Source organism: Diadema antillarum, unplaced genomic scaffold (genome assembly GCF_040938485.1).
Source record: "Diadema antillarum isolate AM-2024a unplaced genomic scaffold, OU_Dant_1.0 scf00000069, whole genome shotgun sequence".
Taxonomy (NCBI): Eukaryota; Metazoa; Echinodermata; class Echinoidea; order Diadematoida; family Diadematidae; genus Diadema; species Diadema antillarum.
In genome coordinates, this window is record NW_027270958.1 from 3,248,819 (window position 1) to 3,274,875 (window position 26,057).

Below are 26,057 nucleotides of genomic sequence, written 5' to 3' on the forward strand. Positions count from 1 at the left end.
AGAATACCCAGGGGTCCACCTTACTCACAGCTCCTCCTGTTTTCTTTCTTTTTTTCGATTTCAGTGGCAAAAATGGAAATAAAAATGTGTTTACCTGATGATAATAGCTTGATGTTTGCTGTTTTATCATTTTAAAAAGAGGTTGTTTTGGACTGTGCAACCTACGTGTCTGCATGGTCTGCGTGTATAGAAGATGACGAAAGTGATGACGACATTCTGAACAACGTTTCGGCTAATACTTTTGCGATTCTGAGAAATACTTTGATCCAGACATCAGTTTTATGATGAAAATGCACGCAAACAAAGGAAACATTTCAGGAATTCAGGTACGAAATAATTGCATGATTGTTTTCAAAGGAAATTGAAAACGTTAACGGAAGCAAAAGTTGGAGAAATGATTCCACCATAATAAGCAAACGCAACCACTCAATGACATGGGAGTAAAGAGACCCAACTCTATAAACGATTTAGAGTCATATGGCACACAGGTACCGCACCAGTCTATTTCCGAGTCATATCTGTCCAGAATGATCACGTTTATAGCTCGTTTCCTCACTGTCCTGTTAGCGAAGCTACGCACCGGGCCAGCCGATGGCATGTGAACGAGATCATCTTGCAATCACTCAAATTTCCCAGGTCTAAAATTTCAGGGAGAGAAAAAAAAACTCCCTCAAATTCCAAGCAGCAAGACATTTTCTTTGACATACACGTACCAAGAACAACAAGAGATGTTGTTCCCGATGCCACGCTCATTTCAAAAGTAAGAAGTTTAAGGAAACATTGATCTAGAGGAGCATATTCTCTCCAAAACACGCCTACCAGCTCCAGAAATACCTTTACCAGGACTGTTTACGTTATAGGCCTCCATTCAAATACATGATTTCAAAGTAAAAACATAACACTATCTGCGACTTACCCAAAATTACTGCAATAACATCTCTACACGTGGGATTCTTAACTAAACGCTGACAAAAATCCATGTAACTCTGACAGGACTTTTTCTGTGTGATAAAATTTTGTCAATATCCACATTTGACTTGAATCAAATAGATTCACATCAACCACATCAACTGTCAGAATGGTGATAGTTTCATAAGAATCGAACATAAAGAGACAAAAACGAGGAATATCATATTTGCTCTTGGTTCTGTTTTTTCAAGAGACATTCACTACAAAGTCAACAGATAAGTTATGAAAGTTAGATAGGCAATCGAATTTTATTCCGCCAAAAAGAGTAAAAATCATGTTTTTCGTTTATAGCATCGGAATCCTTTCTTTCTGAAAGCCACCACTGCAAGTACATTACAACTGTACACTCATTTGATTGGAGGGATACGGGATTTTTCATTGTTTTCGAGTTCATTTCTGATTGAAAAATAAAATTAAAAATTTCCAGGAAATGATGCTGTCTGTCTATCTATCAAAGAAGGACAAATCATCATGAAGAATTATAGTCACACCATCAATCCGTGTTGTAACTAGATAAGATTAGACAAAATATGATATACTCCTTTTTTTTTTTTTGGTGGGGGGGGGGGATGGTCTTTTGGGCCTGGTGTTGCCAGCAAAATATGATGAGAGGTGGCCCTAGATTACCAAATGTAAACCATAATTAAAACAACTTATAAACTGTGAAATGAAAATAAAAGTCTACGTTTAAACACTTTATCTTTCATAACACCTTCCATTTGATTCCTATAGTGTATGCGATCACGAATCATGATATTGAGGTCTCGTTGCAGCTAGTTACAGCATGGACATCCAAAATAGGTCCATGGTTACAGCAAAGCCTCGATGTATTATCACCCCCCCCCCAAAAAAAAAAAAAAAATAAATAAATAAATAAAAAATAATAATAATAAAAATAAAAATAAATGAATAAATAAATAACATAAAAATAAATAAATAAAAGATAGATAAATAAAACGTACCGAAACTGCGCTTCAGATCTCTTTGGCTTCTGCACGTTACATGTACAGCTAGCTTTGCAAGACCATTTTCCAATCCATGCCGTTAATACGAGAGAATATTCAATTAACTGACAACGAGGAAAGGAAATCCTAAAGAAAGATTTAGCAATGTTGAATACAAATGCTGTACTTATAAGTTTATCAATCAGATGCTCCCTATTCGAAACCTTCAGTTGCCATATGAGATACTTCTTGTCTTTGTGTAAAATGACCCGCTATTTTAAGAAGACTACGCTTATATAGGTTTTGTACGTGAGACGATCACAGGAATGTCTTGAATCCTGCCGTGGCGGCGTCCTCTTTCAAGTCAGCCAGTCATGCCAGTTGACTTACCAATCACGGACTGTCTGCAAACCAGTCAAATTGTCATATCTGTAGGTCAACCCTGCCACTGGATTACCTCCACAAGCCTTTTTCTTATGCCATTATTTCTGGAATACAGTAAGTGGATACGACATCCTGTTCTGAATATCTACACACTGGTCACAGGCTGCACGTCGGATTGGACTTGAAATACGTTCGATTTCATGCGTCTACCCTTGTATACTAAATATGTCTTGGAATAAGGTTTGTGGGACGACATTTTTTCATACTAGAACAATGCATACCAATGTTTGCTTCAATTTCATTCGTCCTGATCAATCCAGAAAAAATAAAGACTAACAAATTCTCATGTCTGCTGAACATGGCATTGAGAACAACAAAACAATCTAAAGTGAACTCTTTTTATTCAAACTCTATGACTCGCTGCACAATTAACTTACTGGAGTTTGCAGCAAAGGGTTGAATGCGAACATCGATATGACAGACGTAATTAAATTAGTCACAGCTTATAGCCATGATTGTTTGTTTTCGTTTGTTTGTTTTGAGCCATTTTAGTTTTGAAGACAACTTTATCTATCAGTACTTGATATACCATTCCTCTATCTATCAACTGAATTTAACCATAAACTCTTATTTGTGCCGCAAGCAAAATTCCCCTCTCGATCTCCGAAAGAGCTAGACAGGGAAATTACGATTAGTACTGACATGGTAATTAGTGAGCAGAAAATGAGTGCAAAAGTTCATGACTCGTAACAAGGGTAAAACACTGTGTTTATTTCACGATGTCTCGGCCGCAACGTTTCTGACGAGAAGTCATAAAGTCAACGACATACGTTGATCACTTATAACCTGCGAATTTCTTTGGCTGATTGTCATCGCGTTAACCGCATTTCTTTACATTTTCAATCATGTATGTAGATAGGGGCAGCCGCGTGACACTTCACAATAACAATAGTTAACTGTCACAACTGTGTGAATTGTTCTCCGTTCCTTCACCCTGATGTCTAATCCAGAAAGATAAAGAAAACAAAAAGATAAACCAGCAGACTAGAATATCATAATTCATTGTACAATGTATTGTTAATGTTGTATCAATCTATCTGTATACGTCTCTGCCCCATACCTTTGTGTTTATGTACGCACATATTCATACAAAGCCATGTCATAAGTATGTTCTTCAACAGAGCTTAGCTTTTTTATATTTATTGTGCATAAAGTTTTTTTTTTTTAATAAAGGAACAGTAGTTACAAAATGATCACAAAGACCCTTTTAGTTTAACAGGGAAACAAAACGGGTTTGTCACGAGTGTAACTCAAATTCCATGCAAGTGGATTACATTCCTCTCCAGTACAGCGTGACACCCTTTATAAAGACCAGTAAAAACCATGCCTATACCTCTTCTTCATCCATTATCCTTCCTATTACCTGCCTTCAACCCCCTCTCTATCTTAGTGTACACCCATAGAAATACAGAAATTGAGGAATGAATGCTTGTATCTAATGTATGGCAGGGTTTATTTTGTTTTGTTTTGTTTTGCTTTGCTTTGTTTTCGATTACCCACCCCTTCCGTCTTGCATGCCCTACTGTGAAAACCCACTAAGATGTCCGCTATGTCACAAGTCTTTGTAAATCGTCTCTTATCAAACACACGATGGCAAGTACCATTTGGATTTTGGATGGGAACCTATTTGTTAGTTCAAAGAAAGTAAAGCTCGATTTTTGTTTACTTTTTTTTTTCTCACGTCCTTGCAAAGATGTAAATTGTCGTAAACCCCTGTCTCGGACTCAGATCAAACTTTCCATCTTGAGAGACATTTTCCTGTCTTGCAATGTAATGTGTTAACAGCCGGAGAATAGTGCGCAAATATATCGGTTCTGATATTCGTTATCACTTGGGTAATAACATTGAAACCAATTTTTGATGAATTGTTAAATTGTCTTACAAAGAATACCAAAAGCCCTACAAATATTTTTTGCTTTTGCTGAATAATGGATTCTATATGGATTTTATATTGCGACTCATCATTTTCATTCCAGTGTATTCCCCGGGTGTGTGTGCATGTGTGGGTGTGGATGTTTTGGTGTATGTTTATCGCGAATTCTGTTTGGATGTTGCAATGATCAGCAATCTCATTTCCCGTTCATATTTTCACATGTGAATGTGAGAAAGCAGTATACGGGATCAAGGCTTCCACGTGAGAACGCGGCTAACCGCCGACATGCCTTGAATATCGCCAGTGACCCGGATGTCAGCTGAAGGCTGATGCCATCTTAAAGCTCAAATCCAGGTTTCACTCCGTCGAAATGCTGCGTGAATTTATTGATACGAGCGTTGAAAAGATAGTAGAAAAATATCGATATGTACCCAAAAATGTCCTGAATGCGTCATAATGACACACATTTAACATTTATCAGTCAAATTTCGGTCACGAAATAACTCACACACGTTTTCTTAGAAGCAGAGAATGTGTTACCCTGTTAGTTGGCATCAAACCCTCATAGAACTGTCACGACAACTTTTCTTTCGCACAGTAAAGTCACAGTACAATTTCACACAATATTTTCCTGTATTGTTTGTATGATAATGAGCTGAGTTGACCTTGTATAGCTATGTATACGTGTTATGGTATGATTATATTTTTGTTGGAAATGATATATATGAAATGAAATGAAATGAAATGAATAAACATTCATCTCATAAATTCTGCAAGTTATCTCGATAATTCGCCTATAGATGGGCGACACGCTACAGTGAAACTTTTAGTCGGCATCACTTTCTGTTTCTAATTTCACTTGTGGCTATCAAAAAACAAACAGATGCTGAGAAGGTCTTTCCACACAAAAACCATCACCTTTGCTATTGATGTATATGTAAATAACAACCAATGAATCATTGCCTTGAATATCAACCTAGTGTATCTTTAACTGATTTTGACAACCACGCCCTTACCAATAGGACATAATTCTCTCATCAATGCTCATGAAACATGAAAGCCATTTCTTCTCACAAGTAATGAAATGTTTGAGGGCTCGACTAAAATGTCCCTCTGAGCGACATATTTCCTTTAACTCTTGATGGGAGAGGTTCCCTTGGCAAAGCAATCAAGTTCAATCAAATTTGATAAAGTCAAAACAAGGACATCAGCCACATTTGTTGCAAACACCGCAACCCATACGCAATGACACGATGTGACAACGAGGGGGGAATGTCGGAATATGTCTCCTACTTATAATTCTTCTCCATTGCAGTCTGCTTGTATATCACTCGCCTCTTTCACTCTCTAACTTTCTTACATAGTTCTTTTTGGTTCACTTTCTTTATCTATCGTTCTATCTTTTGCAAATTCGTGAACATGTACAAATGCATACATTTCATATAGGGCTTATATAATGATTAGAGGGGGCGGCACACATAATACACACACAGCAGTTACACCATACACAAAGATCTATAAGGGAGAGAAAAAAAAACAGCATACATCATCGAGCACTATGTGCGATATCATACAATATAGCGTTGATTTCGACAACCACATATCATTTGCAATTTTCATGTCACAATCACGTTCGGGAGATTTTGGTGTTTCCACTGGTACTCATACCGACGGTATTCAAATCGTTACAGTACTTTGACCAAGGCGGCATCACACACCTCCTTGGTCTGACACTAAGCAGCAAACAGATATGACAAAGTTCTCCTGCGTAAAAACTCTCGCAAAGTTGATCCTCTGAAGAAAGCCTTGCGGCTTTCTTGTCTGTATGTTTGTTACAAACCGTTGATTTGGAATTGAATTATAAACTCTTATCTAACATTGTGTCTAATCATGCTAATGGCATTAAAAATGAGTTTTGCCATCTATAGGGCAATATCAATTGTCAAATCTTAAATAGAATACGGCAGCATCGAATGGGCTGCCTGATAACCTTTACATGAAGTAAATTTTGGATTGAAAAGCTTGTGAATAAACTCCCAATATAGCATGATATCTCAACTACGTGTCTAGTGGTCGTTGATCTCTATTATGATTTTTGATCGTACCACTGAAACCATACCCTGAAACAAGATGTAAGCGTATGCCTTATCTGTATGATATAATTACTCCACTTTAGTTTGATATTGAGTTTGCCCCCCCTCCCCCCCCCCCCCATTAAACAGCACTACTCGATAGAAAAGTTGGTTCACATACATTGAACTTGGCTGCCCCTGCTGCAACAGGTCAGGTACCAGGCTTACTTTGGCCGTGAATTCAAGCACGAGAATAAACCCACACTATCGACGCCGATGTGTATATTTACCCTCCTGTTTACCCATCAAATAATTTGTGTGAGCACATCAATTTAATTTCCATTTCCTCTTTTCTCTCTTTTCTCCCCCACTCTCTTGCCCAAGTTCCGGAATTTCTCTAGATGGTTACCCCAAATTCAGCAGAGGCGACAAGTTTCGTTTCTCGAGTACTTCGTCAAATTTGTTAAAATTCGACTGGGGGCAAGCCGCGGTGCTGGTTGAGCGTGTCCGTAAGTCAGCGGAGATCAAAGACCGGTGTGTCCCTGGGATCTGGGGTGTGTGAAGAGGGTGCGAAGACATGTAGGCTAAGGACGTTGTAATCCTGCACAATTATAGGACAAAGGGGAGATTTCCCTGGACTCTGCCTCTCTCGCCTAATCGTTGAGGGCGTTCTCCCAAACATTTCCTTAACTTCTTGAGTACTTTGAGACCACACCAAAGAAGACGACTTATCGGTGAAGCACTGCAGGAGTCGGACTCTTTGATAGGCACTTTGTCTGCCAAATATATAACAGGGACGAGACAGATTTCATCACAAAAAAAAAGATAAATCTTTCATTTCAGCAGAAGTGGTACGAAATTATGCATTGGTAAGCGAAATAGCTTAATCCAAGACGAGAGGATGACGTGTTTCTATGTTTTGTGTACCGCAAAAGTATTCTAGTCACGGCATGTTCATGTCGACTGTTATTGAAAGGTTTCAACATGACGTCATGTAGGATAACTACTTGCTATCAAAACTATCTTCACTTACCCAATATTATACATCGCTATATGTTATGAGTCCGAGGTAGCTGGTTTTTTTTATATCCATTACTTTAGTACAATCAATTTCTATTCAGGACGATTTCTGTAGGTCTGCAATTTAAAGCATCGTAAAGACTGGTGTACCTGATCCAGGAATCACTCATTTATTAAACAGATACCATAGTGGGATGAGTTAAAGTTTGACTAACAAGCGGTACGGGGATAAAGAGCCATTGACATAGTTTCGAACATACGTTTCCTAATTCCCCAGTCAGCCGGGGATCTAACTCATTGAACCGTCACACCATATGTTGGCAAGATTCTGGATCCAATCATATCCAAACTTTCGGTTTGTTGATTTGTAATAGGGCGAGTCTCCAAGCATGGCCATGTAGCTAGCTCCATGCTCCAAGGATGTAAGCACTGTGCCAATACAGTATGTAATGTGTCTGGTAAATCTTACCATTGTGTCATTGGTGAGATACCATTCTCAACAGATTTTCATGTTTATGGGTGACTTGCATCTCATAGATTGCAGTCATATTGTGCGTTTTCATCATGACGGTAAAACAGAAGAGTCAAGACTTTAATCTACGTGAGTTTGACTAAGTTGAGCAGGTGCCAATAATGGATGCAGCCCTCACTGGGCTGGCCACACGTGCAGAACTCTTCCAAGTAGCACACTATTTCATTTCAAAACGTGTGCTCACTTCCCATGGCAGTAACATCCATTTCATTGTTCGAGAAGGACTGAAAACATGAAAGGTACACTATCTTTTCATTTCATCTGCCTGTTCTCACAGAGACGAGGGATTTTCTGTGAGAGAACGGGAAGATATGACACAGTCGTGGCAAGGCGATGTGACAGATGCTGAGGATTAGCACCGCGGCACCTTCTTTCATCCTCGCCTCTTTATCGCCAAGGTGTGTTGACTGTACGCTCTTTAATTCGCCACTATTTGTCTTTCTCAAGTGGGCTCGGGACATGTGGGTGCCCGGGGTCGTCAGAGGTGAGGAGGCAAGATTGGGAGTGGGGAGAGCTACGGCAGGGGTGTGAAGGAGATGGGGGTGGGCGTGGAAATAGGTGTACGATATTGAAAGAGGTGTATAGGATGTGGAAGAGCTGGGATTGGGAAAAGGTGTGGAAGAAAATGATTATATACACTGTAAAAACATCGGTGTTAGATTTAACACCACGGGTGTTAAATCTAACACCGATCAAACTTCAATAAAGGACCACACTCACAGGTGTTAACAATGCACTGTGATGGTGTTGAAAAGTGTTCACCTGACACGTCGTGATGTTAATTTGACACTCTACCTGGTGTTATTTTGACACTGTACTGGTGTTAATTCAAAAATGACACCACATGGTGTTGATTTGATATTTGTTGGTGTTAATATCAATGGTTTAACACCCGTCCAGCTTCAATAAGAGACCACACCAGCTGGTGTTACTTTGGTGTAAATTTATTTTCACATTTTTTCAAAAATTTAATATTTTAATGTACAATTCTTGATCGTCTTGTTTAGATTAAAAATCAACAAGAAGTGCAGTTACTAAGAAACTCTTCAAAAAGCAGTTTAAAATTTGGAAATGACACCCGGAGGTGTTAATTTAACACCATAAATGAGCACCGAAAATTTAACACCAGCTCGGTGTTCACTATTTAACACCGGACTTTTTGCAGTGTAGGGTGTGGTACAGAGGCAGGGTGGATGGGTGTGGCAGAGATGGGATGGGGCGTGGAAGGAATGAGCTTAGGGTGCGTTATATATGGGGGTAGAGTGTGGAAGAGCGGGAAAGGGTGTGGCAAATATGGGGAAGAGTGTGGAAGACATTGGGTATAGGATGTGGAACGGTTGGGGTAAGACGGGTGTAGAGGTGATGGGAAAGTGTGGAAGAGATAGTGTATGATTATGGAAGACTATTGGGTATCGTAGAGTTTGGAAGATATGGGGTGTGGTGTGGATGAGATGAGGTATAGGGTGTGGAAGATAGGGGTAGGTGTGGAAGATTTAGGGTATGGTGTCGATGAGAAGGGATAGGGCGTGGAAGATGATTATAAGGTAGCGGTTTGGAAGACGTAGGGCATATGGGGGTGGGGTCGAGTTGCAGAAGAGGTGTAGGTGGGAAAGAGGGAAAGTATGAGTGTGGATGAAATAAGGCAGTGGTGTTGAAAGTGTGGGGGGGGGGTGGGTGTGGTTGGGTATCACATGCCTGTAGGATTAGATAGTAAGATGCCATGGAAAAGAAACGTATCACCCCTCTACTGATTGTGTGAGAGTCTGTATAGGATTCATTACACGAATTACTCATGCTGTACGATTCAATCGATTAGGAGGTTATGGGATGTAGTGAGGGTGGCCCAATCTGCTTTTCAATCGAATGGCTCAGGTTCGAACGCGGGTTCGAATCCAAGTCAGTCTTACTGAGCAACACTGTGTGTTATCGTGCCGTCCCTTCTAGTAGAGGAAAGCACTCTGTCCCTGACACAAAATGGAGGTCCTGTGTGTGAAAGAGTCACAACCAACACATGATTGCTAATGGTAATAAATGTCATGTAAATTCGGGACAATTTATTAGCAGTTCCACATGGGGAATGGGGAACTTAAAACTTCAGTTCAACATTTTCAATGAAAACTTAAACGACAATGAAGTTATATATTTACCCACTTTATTATAGTAAATTGATTTTATGGTTGCCAAAGTTGTTTAACAAACGCCACACCACTGAGATTATCGAGGAACAATGATATGCAGACACCGTGTATTTAATACGTTTCTGAGATTATTATTTCGTAGATTATACTGATCTCACACAAGTGTCAAGATGCACTAAAATATCAAACTTGTAAAGAGTAACTTGTACACGCTAGTTACAGCTATCGACAAGAATCACTGATAAATAACTATTATTGCCATCATTATTGATTTAATAATCTTTAATATAAATGCAGCTACTGTAAGCGGTCATACATCAATTTGAATTTGCGCATTTCAGTTTCGCATGTTAACATGAAGTTACATTTTGACCTGGTGACAGATTGATATGATTGATATTCATTGTACAGATTTCAGAGCCATCGTGATCAGTAGAACCATACAGACATGTGAATAAATGAATACATAAAAAGCAACACCAAATCCTCTAAACCAGTGCGCGTATACGTTGGGGTGCGTGTCTCATGTAAACACTACGAGTGCACGAGTGTCGTTATTGCTTAGTTCATTAAAACTCAACATCAAACGTCTTTTCGTTCTTATCTCTTTCCAGGTGTTGCTATTCTTTTGATATCACCGTAATCCCGTGTGGTGAACGGATTATCACACCCTCTGTCTCAGGCCGACAACAAAGCTCAACAAATGCGTTGCCATGTAAACAAACATACAGGCTTCGGTGTCGCAGCGTGACAACGGGACAGTATCTATAAAAGTCCCGTTACTACATACATTGTATAAATATTTTCCCGGCCTTTTACCCAAAGTATAGGACCCAGTGTCGTGAACTTCAACAAGGCATTTGTCTTTTGAATATCTCCAGTTCGTTTTATGTTCGTCAGCACATCTATTTATAGGATTCTCATATTGATGCAGAACTATAAATCGCTTTGCTGAGAATAAATGAGCTCCTGCCATACTGCAATGACAAAGTATTGTTTTTACCAAACGTAAGTTTGGGCAATGACAGACATAATTGAACAGAATAGGCCTACCTGAAAATACAGGCGAAATTTCACGCCCACAATCTTTCCCGTCGGTACATTCTCTGCGACACCATGCATAAAATAATGAAAAAAGTTTTTTGCTGTTCGTTTTTGTAATAAAAGATATGATAATTTTACCTTATACAAGATTTGAATTTCATTCACAACTTTTCAAATAAAGAGCTTGAATGAGGTCAGAAGGTCACTCAAATTAATGCCATGAGATTACGCATGACTATGCACCGCTACATCTGATGGATTTTTGTGACGTGGGTGTTACCTCTCAAAGTTTATGATAAAACCAAGGAGGCATCTCCTTGATAAAAACCAATACAATCAACTGAACGTTAATACACCACACGTAACACGTGATTAACATCATGAACGAAACCTTCAAAGTTCGAAAGCTAGTCACCACACTCCAAAAACGATCGATCAGAGATGTTTGACCTTCACCCTAGAAAGTTGGTGTTATCGCATCTTGGACGCACCCTTAATACAGATTGTGCAATGATCAATTAGTTTTTTGTTTTGTTCTGTTTTTACGGGTTGCACCCACGCATTTTGTTTTAAATACGAACAGTAAACACATTAATTAACACCTACGCACTATTGTCTATCCGATACGGATGACACGAATCACGTGGCATTGATAGTTACTGAGCTCTGAGGGCACTAAACATGCCAAATCCTGACTGGAATGTTGTATCCACATCTCATGACCGAGAATGTAAGGTTTACCGGAAAACAATAATCGCATAACCTTCATTACACAGCAGAAGCAGAAAGTAGACGTGAGCAGTATCGATAGCGATCGATGACGATTGATAACCGAAAAGGCATCGGACTGGTGTAAGATAAGCTTGGTAGATTGCGTCTATACCAGCAGCTCAAATCCCAGATACTGCTCAGCCCTTGCCTGTGTACATGCACCGGGCCTGTACAGATCGAGCTATACATGTATTTTTATTTTTATTTAGGCCTACAGAGACAAACTAACGTGTCTGGCGGCAACTTGAAAGTGAGAATTTTCATAATGCCAACCAACACATCCATTCGTCATCACCAAGCACGTTAGGCGTCGAGGCTCGTTCACATTCTTCTTCATATCCTTCAGAAAGTTGGACTTTGTAAAGGCAACTTCTCAGGCTGCAATTTCACTCTACACGTTATATTCGTAAGTTCACGAAATTTTTGGCCAACACGACGTCGTGTACATTGTGTCATACTCCTAAAATAAGCATAGTGTGAAGTCTCTACTACTCCTTAAGTTCTTAATGGATAAAAGTCAAACACACATGATAATCTTATTAGTGTGTCTGTAACTCATTTCTATAACCTGTTGCCCCATCGACCGCGCTAGGTCGCGGCCTGGAATGGAGAATAGTCTGCTTCTTTGGAGTGAACCGCGACGGCATGTTTCTTACTTGCGGGTGCAATTAAAACCTGGCATTACAGAACTTAGTCAGTTGGCCGGCAGCCCTGGCGTACTGACTCCCCGGAGGACCGGTATTCACACCCCGTGCCCTCTTAGAGCCAGCCCGGTGAAATCCAGTCTAATCGGGTCTATTTAGACTGAATTCCCGAGCCCCACATATACAGTTCGCCTCTCTGGTAGCCACAAAAGCACCGCGTTTGCAATTAGATACATATCAATACCAGAGCGCCAAGTGTGCACAAAACCACATAGACTCGATGCCAACAAATTTCTATTGAGGAGTCGTCTCCCTTTCTCCCCTCAGCTCCGAAACGGGCGAGATGGCTTACTGGTAGTAGAAGGCAAGACAAGCGGTGTTCCCTCTCGGCTAGTAGCGGCAAAGCTCTTTGGAAGTCATTTTACACCATTGGGAGTTAGCGTGACCTGAGCTTGACCTCAAGTGTACCCGATATCCAGACACGCAATTAGGCCAATTATCAGGCGAGGCCCCCGGGGACCAGCTGCTAGACCAGGGACCCAGCTCCAAGACCAAAGTGAGGTAAACCCCCGAATTATGAAAAGGGCTCTCCACGGTAAAAATCCACAGCAACTTGTGCCGAGAAAGAACAGTTCAAATAGCAGCATTCGGCAAACACGGGCACATATCGGCACGATGGTTATTCAGAGTTTTAATAATACCGTATATCAACAAGTGCAAGGCTAGCCGGCTTTTATTATTTTGGCACCGGAATCCCCCAGAGAGTCGGCCGAGTTTATGGGTAATTTTACGGCGCATAAAGCGATTCCTCTCCGCTGGCAGTCAGTTTTTTTTTTTCTGGCAGTCGCGATGCTCGACAAACTGGGGATCTCCACAACCCCTGGCCGCCTAGTCATACCAAAGAGGTTCTCTCATACCTCCTTGGTCATACCAAGCGACGGGTAATGCTTGCCTCTTGCATCCATGGACACACAGTAGACAAAATTTTTCCTGTTTCACTGGTCGGAGTTTGGAAGAAATCTCATTCAATCCTTACAGGGATGTCAGAGAATCGAAAGTTGGTTTAGATGACCAGCCATATGAAGATCCCAACTACCAAATCAAGGTCGAAGACCATCTCGGCCATATATTACAGACAGTCATAAGATCGTGTAAACTAAATTAATAGCCTAAACATTCTTGCAAAATATGAAGAATCCAAATGAATGTTGCCATGACAACCGAATCCCTGCTCTCCTGAAACACTACTATACCTATATCCCTCTTCACTGTCTGCACGCCCCATGATAACCCCGAAGACGTACACACACCAACAAGCAAGAGAATGACATCATTGTAAAAGTTAAACTAGAAATATCGCTACAGCGACTGGTTATACCCCCGCCAAACAACATTTCATAAGCTTTGGTCAAAAAACTGAGGAAGTAGTTAAATCCGCAAGATCTTTCCTTGATCTTCTGCCATTAATATGCCGTTACTATGGCAACGTACTTTCGGGTACTGTCAAAAAATGCGTCTTGCACATCTGCAACCAAAGGCACACATCTGTACCAAGTTTCATGGAAATTGGGCAAAAACTGAGGAAGTAGTTTGCAACACAAAATTTTCCATCATTTTGGCTCATAATTTGTATGTGAGCTGTTACCATGGCAACATACTTTTTGTCACTGTCAAGAAATGTGTCATGCTGACCTATATCCTAAGACAAACATTCAATATGAATTCCATGAGAATTGGAAGAACACTGATGAAGCAGTTTTGCCATGAAGCATTTTGCCCTATATTTTACCAATAACATGCCGTTACCATGGCAGCGCACTTTTTGCCACTGCGGAAATATGTATCTTGCACATTAACATATTCAGATGAACATCTGTACCTAATTTCATAAAAATTGATCAAAAACTGTGGGAGGAGTTCGCGACGCAAGATTTGTACCCATTTTTGCCCATAATATGCCGTTACCATGGCAACGTACTTTTGGGTACTGGCAAAAAATACGTCTTGCACATCTACAACCCAAGGCACACATCTGTGCCAAGTTTTATGGGAATCGGTTGAAAACTGAGGAAGTAGTTCGCGACGTAAGATTTGCAACGGACCGACCGCCCGACCGACCGCCCGCTGATTCCTATATACCCCCTTCAAACTTCGTTTGGCGGGGGTATAAAAACTTAGGAATGAACAACTCAAGCGGCTGAAGACAACGAGAATGATGATAAAAGTGTTTTTTAATAGAATCATCGTTCCCCAAAGTGATAGATAAAATGATGGGGGAGGATGGGCAGGCTGGGCAGGCAGGGTTGAGAAAACGCTGTCGTTACTTTGCGGATTTTGGCCGAAAAATCATTCGGGTCTGTTTTTTTTATTCTTCAAGTTTCTCGCCATGTTCTAATCTTTTCAAATTCTAAACAGCTTCGTAAAGCAGGGCCTCACCCTGTCATGGTTGCACGCGAGTTTACAAAGGTGAAATCACTGTTACAGGATAACCGGGTAACAACGGGAATCGAGATTTCAAACTGAGCTTGCTGAGGGATATTCGCCCTCTCTAGTCTAAGTAATTTTGCTGTGGTCTATATCCTCCAAAACCAAAGTTTCGGAAACACAAGTAAAACATCGATATAGGTAATTGGTCATATAAAGGACTAACATAACGGTACGTCATGGGTTCAAAACAAATTGAAATGTATATGGATGATATGTTTAATTTCCCTTATGGAGAAGTGAACGCCATGTAATATTCGGTAAAATGTTATCTCAGTGATGGAATTTGCCTACACCTCTCCCCCAATTTTACGTTAAACATTCGATGGAACTTAATATATGGGATTCGGGTGGTTCAATGGAACTTAGCACCCGGATGTAGCCGAGTACCCTCATCTCACTCTGTGGCGGAATTTTTACCTTGTCTGTCAGATTGTGACCGAGTGATGCAAATATAAATTGACATCACTATCTAAGAACACTTCTCCACCATTCAATCCTTTTTGCCTTGTTTTTTTTTTTCTGCCAGCTTGGAGAAGCGATGACATACTGACATTTCAGGATAAATAAATGCTTGTAGAATGAGTTGCAGGACTGTTAATTATTGATCATGCAGAACTGCTCCTGTCACCTGTCCCCCAAAGAGGTACTGGTATAGGCGAGCTCCTTGGTCTTACCATGTAGATAGCTCCCTGGTCTAACAACCTCACTTAGGGATCGGATGCTGTGGAGTTTAAAAGGATCGTATAGTTTTGGTTGAGACCTATCTTCAGGTTTCTAACATTTTTTAGGGTGAGATAATGAGAAACTTATTATGAAAATAAAAGAGCATGTAATTCCAAGAGGAATTCAACGTTTATTTGATGAAAACTAGTATTGAAATGGCCGAGTTACCCAAAACAGAGCAATCCTAATAAAAGTTGGGACCCACATTTTATTACGATCGCTTTGTTTTACTTTGTTTTGGATGTCTCAGCCATTCCAAAACCGACTTTCATCATATAAACTTTGAGTTCCTCTTAGAATGGTGTGCTTTGTACTATTTCACAAGTGGTTTCTTGGTATCTCGCAAAAAAGTTAAAAGCCCAATCCATATATTCACCAATGCTATACCATCCCTTTAATGGGTCATAATATTTGTGAGAAGGTTTACCTGCATGGCTATCACTATTTCAGTGCATACCATAAATTATGTATCAATTAGCAGGCCCGTAGCCAGGATTTTTCAAGGGGGGGGGGGGGGTGCGGTCACTAAAAAAACGGACCTTCGGTACCAATACCAATGATGACACACACACACACACACACACACACACACACAATTATATATATATATATATATATATATATATATATATATATAGACAGAAGTATTGCAACAAGTTCACTCGGTTGACATCAGGTTCATCCGTATTTTATTGCTATTATCAACCGAGTGAACTTGTTGCAATACTTCTGTCTAAAGCTCTTCCTTTGAGGATATCGAGCACTCTTCATAGAAGGATAGAATCACCAAGTGTATATATATATATATATATATATTCTTTGGACGACCGAACTACAAAAGTTGTATAAGAATTTGCGCGCGAAGCGCGCCGCAAATTGTGAATGTTGACTGTTTTAATGACGTTTTAAAGTCTCGAGGAAATTTGTATTTTTGTTTGTTGCATGCAATCGCGTTACGGTATTTCATCTAGGAAATAGTAAAAACTCATTTTGCCAGGAAGTTGCAAAGTTTAATTGTGTTCGAGACTCTGCGCGCGTAGCGCGCCGCAAAATTGAGAATAGTGATTTTTCTGGTGTTGTTTTAACTTTTATTTTTTCTATTGTATACCCGCGTTAGCAGGCCTGAAGCCAGGATTTTTAAAGGAAGGGGGGATTGCGTTGATTAACAAAACGGTCCTTTGATACTGTCCCGGGAGGGGTAGCGACAATTAAAAGGTGGACACCATGCTCATACATGGACTTTCAAAATGCCCCCTAAACGAGTATTGATCATATGATTTTTTCGGGCCTTAAAAACAAGTATTCCTTAAATGTTTCCTGCACCCTAAAGAAGTACTTCATCATGATTGAACAATATACCATTTTCCCAAATTTCGGCCTTTTTGATACCCTTTGATCATTGATACGCTCGTACATCACACTTTCCATCTAATCCGTGAGAAAAAACGACCCCTATTGCGCGTTTTCTTTAGCGAGTATGGTCACGGTGTCCACCTTTCAGTTGGAGTTTTCCATCCCATTGGATGCTGTTTGGAAGATGAAACATTCACTTTACTATACAGTATATCAGCCGTTGGTATGCGAGTTTGTCAAAAACGAAAATAAATAAGAAAACTTAAAAAAAAAATTTATTGTAAATGTGAACCATTTATATTTTGCCTCCTTGTGGTAGGATATTTCCAGCATTTCCGAACTTTCAAATAATCATTTTAGATTTAATAATATTAAAGGTAGTAGATCCGATTCGCAAACATCTCCAATATCAGTCAAATGTCATATTAACCATCATGCTAAGAAGGTTTTCTTTGTGAAATTTGGAGGTCAGTGAAATTCAAAAATTAAACATCCGTTAGCCATTGGAAGAAGTTGAGTGCAAATTCAGACCTCAGGCTTAGTGCTCAGATGTTTTCCTATTTGATTTGATCTGTCTTACTGTGCACACTGGAATGGTTATTTCTTATCTATTAAATTATAGTAGCATATTTGGTTACTAGCTGTCTCTAGGCATTTTCGAATTTGGGCTGCAAAGAGATCCACTACCTTTAAGTTAGAAGAGAGATAAGTAAATAATGATAAAATAAACAAACAAAAAAGAAAGAGTTTCTTTTGTAATACTATCTGACAAACTTTTTACTTTACCATTTTACTTCATAGCTCAGCACTTTTCATTCTCTCTCATACCCTTTTACCCATTACATTTCAATGAAATACAACTAAAATGAGTTTGCGTGCCTGCATAATACTCTTTGGAAATTATAAGTGAAAATGTTCTTAGGTTTTGGCTCACTTTAAAATGAGAACCAATAGAACTGTCACAACATGAGAAAATGTATAAGTAATAATCAACACTACATTTCCGAATTTGGCCTGCAAAGAAATCCGCTACCTGTAAGTTAGAAAAGAGATTAGTAAATAATGATAAAATAAACAACAAAAAAGAATGAGTTTCTACCGCCGTATCCAGAACAGAGCCTGAAACGGTGCAGGCTCAAGAAATCGTTTGTACTGTAAAAAGCATTAGATTATGCACGGAGATCGTACAGTTACTTGATAGATGATCTTTTCTCGAATGTTGGTACTAGCAAAAGGGCTAGAAAAAGCAGCTATTATAATTCGTTAGGCATGCATAATGGCCCAATGAGTGTTACAAGAGAACTGGAGTAAGACAGGCCTTTCATTTTGTTTTGTCTCTCCTGATCGTTCGTAAGAAATGCTAACTCATGACCACCAATTTGATTGGAGCATGCATTCATAATGGAAAATAGTTGACATAATAATCTATCCCCAGGCATTATCATGCCAACATGTACTTATATATACATGTATACTATATCTTTGTGAGACGTAGATATAAAATGTCTCAGGTTTTCGATTATAGTAATTTCGAGGAAATTTCTTTAATTTTTATCATATATGTAAACTTGAGGCTATTAGATTTTCATCCACTTACCTCTGTTCCTGTGAAAAAATGCAAGTGTCAACCTCAATGTCATCCACGAATCGCACGTACTCGGGCGGCCAGTGGAAAAAAAAACACCGGTCACACGCCTCAAGGGCCATGGCATGCAGTGCCAATATAATGATAGCTCGCACAAATTAGGTGATACATAACATTTGTGTTTGTGTGCATGGGGACGATCCGATGGTTCATACAACAAAAGGGTTTCGTACAATTATTTTTAACATTGTTAAACGTACTCTTCCACATTTACGTAGCATATAATATGTCTTTATATTTATTTGGATTGTTATCTTGAGAATTGCTAAAAACCGTTATTATGAAAAAGTGGACCTTTCAGAATTTGGGGGGGGGGGTGCGTACGCACCCGACGCACCCCCCCCCCCCCCCCTGGCTACGGGCCTGATTAGACGCCTGGACATGGTAAGATATACGGGATGTAGGCCTACAGATCTGATGGTCACAGTTCGTTATTTTGAAGGTACGTTATTCCGACGATTCCTAGTTCCGAAAACGAAAGAAGGCTGCTCTTCGGAAGGTTCGTTTATCCGAAAATGAAATGAGGTTCGCTATTTCGACTATTCGATTATCCGCAAATAATAATTCAAAAAATGGTTGTAATTCCTCATGTCCGTTAGTATACGCACTTTTTCTTTTTCTTTTTCTTTCTTTTTTTTCATTTTCCGATTAACGAAATTGATTCACCTTCGGACTATCGAATCATAAGATTGCTGCAGAGAAACAATATTAATTTGCTTTCTACACACGCCCCAATGTAGGGCATCGTCATATCTCGTATGTTTCGTCCACTCGTGATACCAGTTACCAGGGTAACAACATGACAGGTGGAGGGGGGGGGGGGGGGTTAAAGATGCGGGAGGGAAGGGGAGGAGGAGGGCAAGGATCAATTTATCTCTGAGGTAGGATGCTGTGCAGCTGAGAGCTGAGACAGAGATAAATAGCACGACTCCTACTGCAAGCATGGCAAGTGTCGAAACTGTAAATGGTTTGAAGAGCGTTGCACGAGCGAGGGGCAAGAATGTTGATATCATTAAATCGTGCACACCCGCCATTACTGTCACTTCTGACAAGCCGCCGCTGGGGAACTGACTATATATTCGTATAAAATGCACTATTCCTCCACTCTTTTCGCGGCTTGGAGTCATGGAACCATGGGATGGTGGCAAGCTAGAGGGATTTTCGTCACGGACCATGTGGAAACGAAAACATGGGGACAAGAAACTCGGCGGAAGAGTTGGCATGCATTGAGACCAAGGAGGTAGTACCTCCTTGTTGAGACTAAACAGAGGCGAGGAAAGACGATCTTTCGCGGTGACGAAAGTCTCAGCATTACGCAAATATACTACAGGCATCGGTACGAGAGCGGACGTATTCAAAAGGAAATGTTTGACTTTACCCTGGCCCAATAATCCAGTGCAAACTAAAGAGTCTTAAAAGTTAAACACAAATTCAAAAGAGCAGGGTTAAAATACTTCACAAAATACTTCCTTCCAATTCACTCCCAACAATTTTCCTGGACACCTCAGTCTATAAACGAACGATTGAATATGAGACAATTTTCATAATGATTAATATAATGTCCATCGCAGGCACTATTATTCGGAGACATCACCTTCTTTTTCTTACCCCAAGAAGCTTTACGTTATAACTTTGAAACTAAACATCCTCGCTTAGTTTTTGGTACAAAGTTTTATTTCACAGAAATGAGGAACTGGCGGAATACAAAATTTGGTGAGATGAAAAACTGAAATAACTGAAACATTAATGGAGTTTGAGTTTTAAAATATGGAAACAAAATTCTATGATTTGACAGAAGACAGACGCTGATGACCTACATTGTGTAGGACCCTACATGAAATACAAAATGTGGTTCTGTAGGATTTGTGATATATATATATATATATATATATAATTCGTATGTTTGAAAAAAAATGTAACCTTATAAGCAAAGTATGCAAAACTTGGTCCTATCCTGGTTTCTTTTTTAGTATCTTACTTGTCATAGTACCATGATCATGATACCTTCTGACATGTAAACAAAACTAAAACACAGACTTCTGAGATTTTTTTTTTAATCTGGTGGTAACACGAACTGAAAACTTATGACTTAAAAATGGCATCTTACCAATGAAATGTTCTCCCAACATTAGAATTTTAACATGATAGAAACATTCGTTCATGATTAAAACCACAAAATCATGACGGTATCGTGAAACAAGACCAGTGTATGAAATGTATCAAGACAGACTTTGGGTTGTTTTTTTTTTTATAAAAGGCACAAAACTAGGAGTAAACATTTTATATTTTGATCCAAATGGTCTCATCTCGATCTTTTGTGTGTATTGCAAGAGTTAGGATGGATAGGAATTAAGAATTTAAACTAAAAACGCCCGAGTATCGCATAATTTTACGTCCTTACGTAACGGGTTTGTCCCACAACCCCCTGAAATATTGCTGTGCAATAGTGCATGAATACATAAGACCGGCTCAATCGTGTATACACAATGCTATAGCATTGCCTTTTGATATTACCGGCACAACATTCTGTGTCGAGTGTGTGAAAAGCGTACGAAACTGTTCTCTTTATCTCACCATCAGGATACGAGTTATCTGGCAGGGATGCCATCTTTATCGCGAAAACGATACCTCGCATGGTTGTCATGGTAACGGTCGTGGATGTCAAATCGCCATTGTGGCGTGAGGAGCGTAGTGATAACCGAGAGAGCAATGACCTTGTCGTTCAGTCTTCTCCCAGCTTCCATTTATGAGCGTACATTTTTGGCTTGATGTGTGTCACGTGGCTTGCACGAGATGACTGCCTTAAGTTATACAGAGGCAAAGGGTTTTCTCTTCAATAGTGCAAGTCCGCTTCTCGTTTAATATACAATGTTGTTGGCTTTTGTTGTGCCTGCTACATACTTTGCTTTGGTTTGTTATGCCATTTTGTCGGAATACATTTTGTAAGCGCGGTTTTTTTTTTTGTTTTTTTTTTTTGTCGAGATGAATTTTCTCCCTTTTAAGTGATCATCTACTTGACTTTAACACGAAGTGTCAATCCATTAGGAGACAGAATTGTGCAATGAGTAGACAGAGATTCATATCGCTCGAACATCGAAGTGTTCACTATCAATTTGCTCATTAAAACACACACGCTGTTTTAACATTATAACGTAAAATATTACGTTGCGAGAGCCTACGGGTGGTGCGAGGATCATTGATTTGTGATAAGACTGCAAGTTACCATCTTTACCACCGCAAGTTATGGGGGAAAACATAATGCAGCTGGCTGTACTCACATAACAACGTACCTCGCGAGAACATGGTGACAGGCAATGCTGATTCTATTGCAGCTACTGACTGAATGCCACGCGACAAGGTATGCGCACCATGGGGCGAGTTGGGAGCTGAACATACTGTAATATTATGGACGAACATAACGTCACATCAGACGCCACGCTCAAGTAAATACGAGACAGACGCCTCTATAATGTGTACGGGAGCATGCACGTTGTTAACTGATTATGACTTCCACTCCTTTGTGATGTCATTTATTTGATTGGAATGATTAATGCACGACTTTAAAACATGAACTAACGCAAATTCACACAACACACACACACACACACACACACACACATATATATATATATATATATCATATAGTTTCTATAGCTCTGACATGTCTTTATAGCTTGTCTATGCAGTATATGCGCTGTCATTATTTTATGTGGCTATAACCCCTCCCCTCCCCTCCCCCCCCCCCCAAAAAAAAAAGGTCAAGTCGTTCACAGGCTTTCAGAATGTCAGTCACTCAGTTAAAAGGGAACCTTTAACGTCCATCAGAGGAATAAAACGTTCTATGAAACATAAACAGCGATGAACAATATTATTTCTCTGTTTGGTTGGTTTTATCCCCGTTGGCGTTGTACTGCACAGGATCTCCTGTTTGGGCTACTTAGTTACGCATACTGTACATGCTGTATAAAATAGAATATGAGGATATCAGATTTCATTTCACCCCAGCCCGATTCCATAATACATCTTAAATTTGAAGTTCATACCATGCCTGATCAAGGTTTGACTAGATCACACTGGCAAAAGAAACAAGATAATCATGATAGCCATTGTGCAATTTTGTGTTAGATAAAGTATCAATTTATGTGATAAAGTATCAATTCTGTTCAGTTCACTTCCGACGAAGCATGGGTAAATCTAACCCGCACCAAGCGCCAAAACGTCGTAGCTGGCGTCTAGTTCACCTGTTCGCTCCCAATGTCAAGATGGCTAATGCCTGATACTGACGTGACGAAATTGATGTATCGTGACTCTAAATTGCAAAACATAGCTGGGAGGTCCGACTAGACTTGGCTTCAGAACGGCTTAAAAATGTCAACTCGTGATGTAGCTACACATTCCACAGAATTTAAATCACGCCCGGAGCACATCACTTCGAGGGTAGGTCATTTGATCAAAAAACAACTAGCAAAAGCCCGAGGGATTGAAAAATTGGAGGGAACTTCAAAGAATGTGTTCAGTCGATTCTGTTCGAGGAGTTTTTTGTGCGAGCTGAAACCCGACACACTCTGTTCAAACTCCGAATGTGATCTTTGAACAATATTATTGGCAGTGTGGGAGGACCCGCAAATCAGAAATATTTACGAAGTAATCTTTTATTACTTTTCTTCTTTCATAAGGGGTCTGTATTCGGTACATAAATCAATTTAATGGTCAAATTGCACCTTATCACCTCCGTGAGTTTTTGGTTGAATTGTCATGTGAATGCAAAATGTATTCTCGAACTCTGTCTGACTCACGAACACATGTGATATGATGGACTGGCAATCAAAAAAGAGGGGAATTTCTGCGACTCACCTAGGTATTTTCCGTTTCTCTCCTGGCACTTTTCTTGACCTAAATTTAAATCCAGAAAGAAAATAATCACAAGATGGCCAAAACTCGCTTGTGGGTACGGGTCTATAGCTATCACTGCATCATGCGTGCCCCTGCCACTTAACCCGCTATCGGGCAGAACGGAGTGATATCCACCGGGACGAGGCGGGGCCACATAAAAGTTCATTTCCGATTGTGGTCGCTGTACGAGCTCCAGGCACTCACGTTCTCGTATGAATGGGACTACGCTGCAGTCCAGAGTTCGTGGGTACTCCACCGCCGCGAGTGCCCACCGGTGCAGCTGCATTTCTGCTGCCGTGTGATGTGCGCGGTTCGATAAAAGATCTGTGCGATATGTGTTGCTTACTAGTGTCGATGACAACTGGAACAGACAACACAAAACATGGAATAATGATATGTGTGTCCTGAAGAACAATTGATAATCCACCAATCCCATGTTGGATGGCTCAGTTATTCCTAGGTGAATTTCGAAGGAGCAAGGGTAACGTGTTTCGTGTGTCTGTCTGTTCACACATAAACACTGGAATTCACCACTCACGAAGATTATTCAAATGATCTCGAGAATCTATAGAAAAAACACACTACTAGAATTTGTCTTCGACATCTGTTCCGTTATAGATCATCGTGTTTCTGTAAATATTGCATATCTCAGATATAGATGATTGCAAAACTGATGCTTCTTTTCGCTGTTCGTCCCAGAAATGGCGGTCGTCTTTTCTTACGGTGTGCCAGCTCGACTACGCGAGCAAACTTTGATCACATCGGATAATACACATCTCGGCTCGATCACCTTTCACGAAAAAATAAACAGTTAACTTGAGAAGAAACGTGCCGCGCGAACATCCAAACCCGATCGTCTGCTCCTGATCTCGGTCTAGCCTCCGATGGGAGCTTGCCGGTGTTTAAATTCCATCTTTTAGTTACGCGGGGTGTCACCGAAACGGCCTTACTATGTCAAGAGTAGTAGCACAAATCGGGAGAAGAACGAAGCTGGGGTGCACCAGCAAGGAAAAAAAAAATCACAGCGCTCAAAATAATAACTGCCGCGATGAATAAATGCGACTGTCGATTACTTCGATAGGAGGGGAAAAAAGAATCGTAGCTCGTTTGTCGGTGAGATCAAACGACTGGTTTAATGTCCGTGAAAACAAACATAAAGCTCAACGTTCTATCTCAGCTACGCCTCGCCGCAGTTTCAAAGCTGACCGAACAGTAAACGCCCGCAGTCATTAACCAGGCCAGCCCTCCAGCCAATCACAGACGACGTTTCATTGCTACATAATGGCAAAGGAAATGTAGAGAGACTCCTATCGTGCGCTAGCCAATCGGACCTCTCGTCACATACGCGTATGCACGTGCTTTATTTTTGTCTCTCGATGTTTATAGTTGTTGTTTTTGTTCAGTATCCTGGCCTATGTACAATGCAATGACATACCAGGATGGCATCAACCCATGACACGATGTCACGCCTTCTCTCCTCTCATCTTCATTTTCACTCCTGTTTCTGCTCATCACTCATCGTAAGATTCCAGCTATCAAACGCGACTAATCTTAGAGTAGGTCCATGTTCATCATGTCATAACATTTGACCAGATAAAAACGACTGCGAACGTGATCCAGACAGACAAGCTATTACCGAGGTTTGGTTGATGGGTTATCCCGACATACGACCTGTAATGCGTCACAGTAAACTCCTGGAGTTCCGTTCTGTGTCGGATCGTGATCGTGGAGGCCATGATTGTCATAAAACCAATCATATGAGCGGGTTTGACGAAGATCTTTTGTACCCCTTCATATTCTTTCTCTTTGTTTTAGCTTATCAAACATCACGCACAATAAAACATGAAGACACACTACGGACCGATAAACGAGAAAAATCCCTACTTCTCTCGCAAGCGGGGACAGCGGAGTGCTAAGGGGCGTCCAACGAATGGGAAGAGGGGGTGGAATTATAGGCAAAGAAAGATGAGTTGGTGGATATGAAGAAAGTAGACAGCAAATAGATGGATAAGTTGCAGCAGAAGAAGGAGGAAAGATTAGCAGTGAAGGAAGAAGAGGAGGTAAATTAAAAGAATTAACAGAAATTTACATTGGACGCAATCAATTTCAGCTGTGAAACCTTGGTTCGACAGCTAGGTCAACGGAAATGTGTTAACTAATGAATGAACCAAAAGGATCTCGTTATCACGCGAGATATCATGTCCTATTTATCGATTATCTTTTGTCAGCTATATCTTTCTTTCATCCCGTCGATCACTGTGTATCCTGAAGTCGGAAACTCTTAACTGACCAGTCGTCAGTCAGCCTGACCAACTCAATGACAGGAAGAAGGTGGACCTCAATCATCCATACAAAGTCACAGCATGAGAAACTCTGTGGAGCGACATGCACATTAATTCTCCGACACATGATGTGTGACATTAAATCTTTACCTCTGCAAAGACGCCGGATATTATGACAGTGGCCTGATTAGACGTTTGATTCAAGATTCGATGCAAGGCACGC

At 40.3% G+C, this 26,057-nt stretch overlaps 1 protein-coding gene across 1 annotated transcript in view; it reads right to left on the reverse strand.

Moving 5' to 3' along the window:
• LOC139716712 (uncharacterized) overlaps positions 1-24,531 on the reverse strand; it is a 38,076-nt gene extending 13,545 nt beyond the window's left edge. The window contains exon 1 of the mRNA XM_071628240.1: positions 23,514-24,531. Coding sequence (XP_071484341.1) covers positions 23,514-23,988 — 475 coding nt within the window. The 5' untranslated portion in view covers positions 23,989-24,531. The remainder of the gene's footprint in view (positions 1-23,513) is intronic.
• Positions 24,532-26,057: the final 1,526 nt, after the last annotated feature.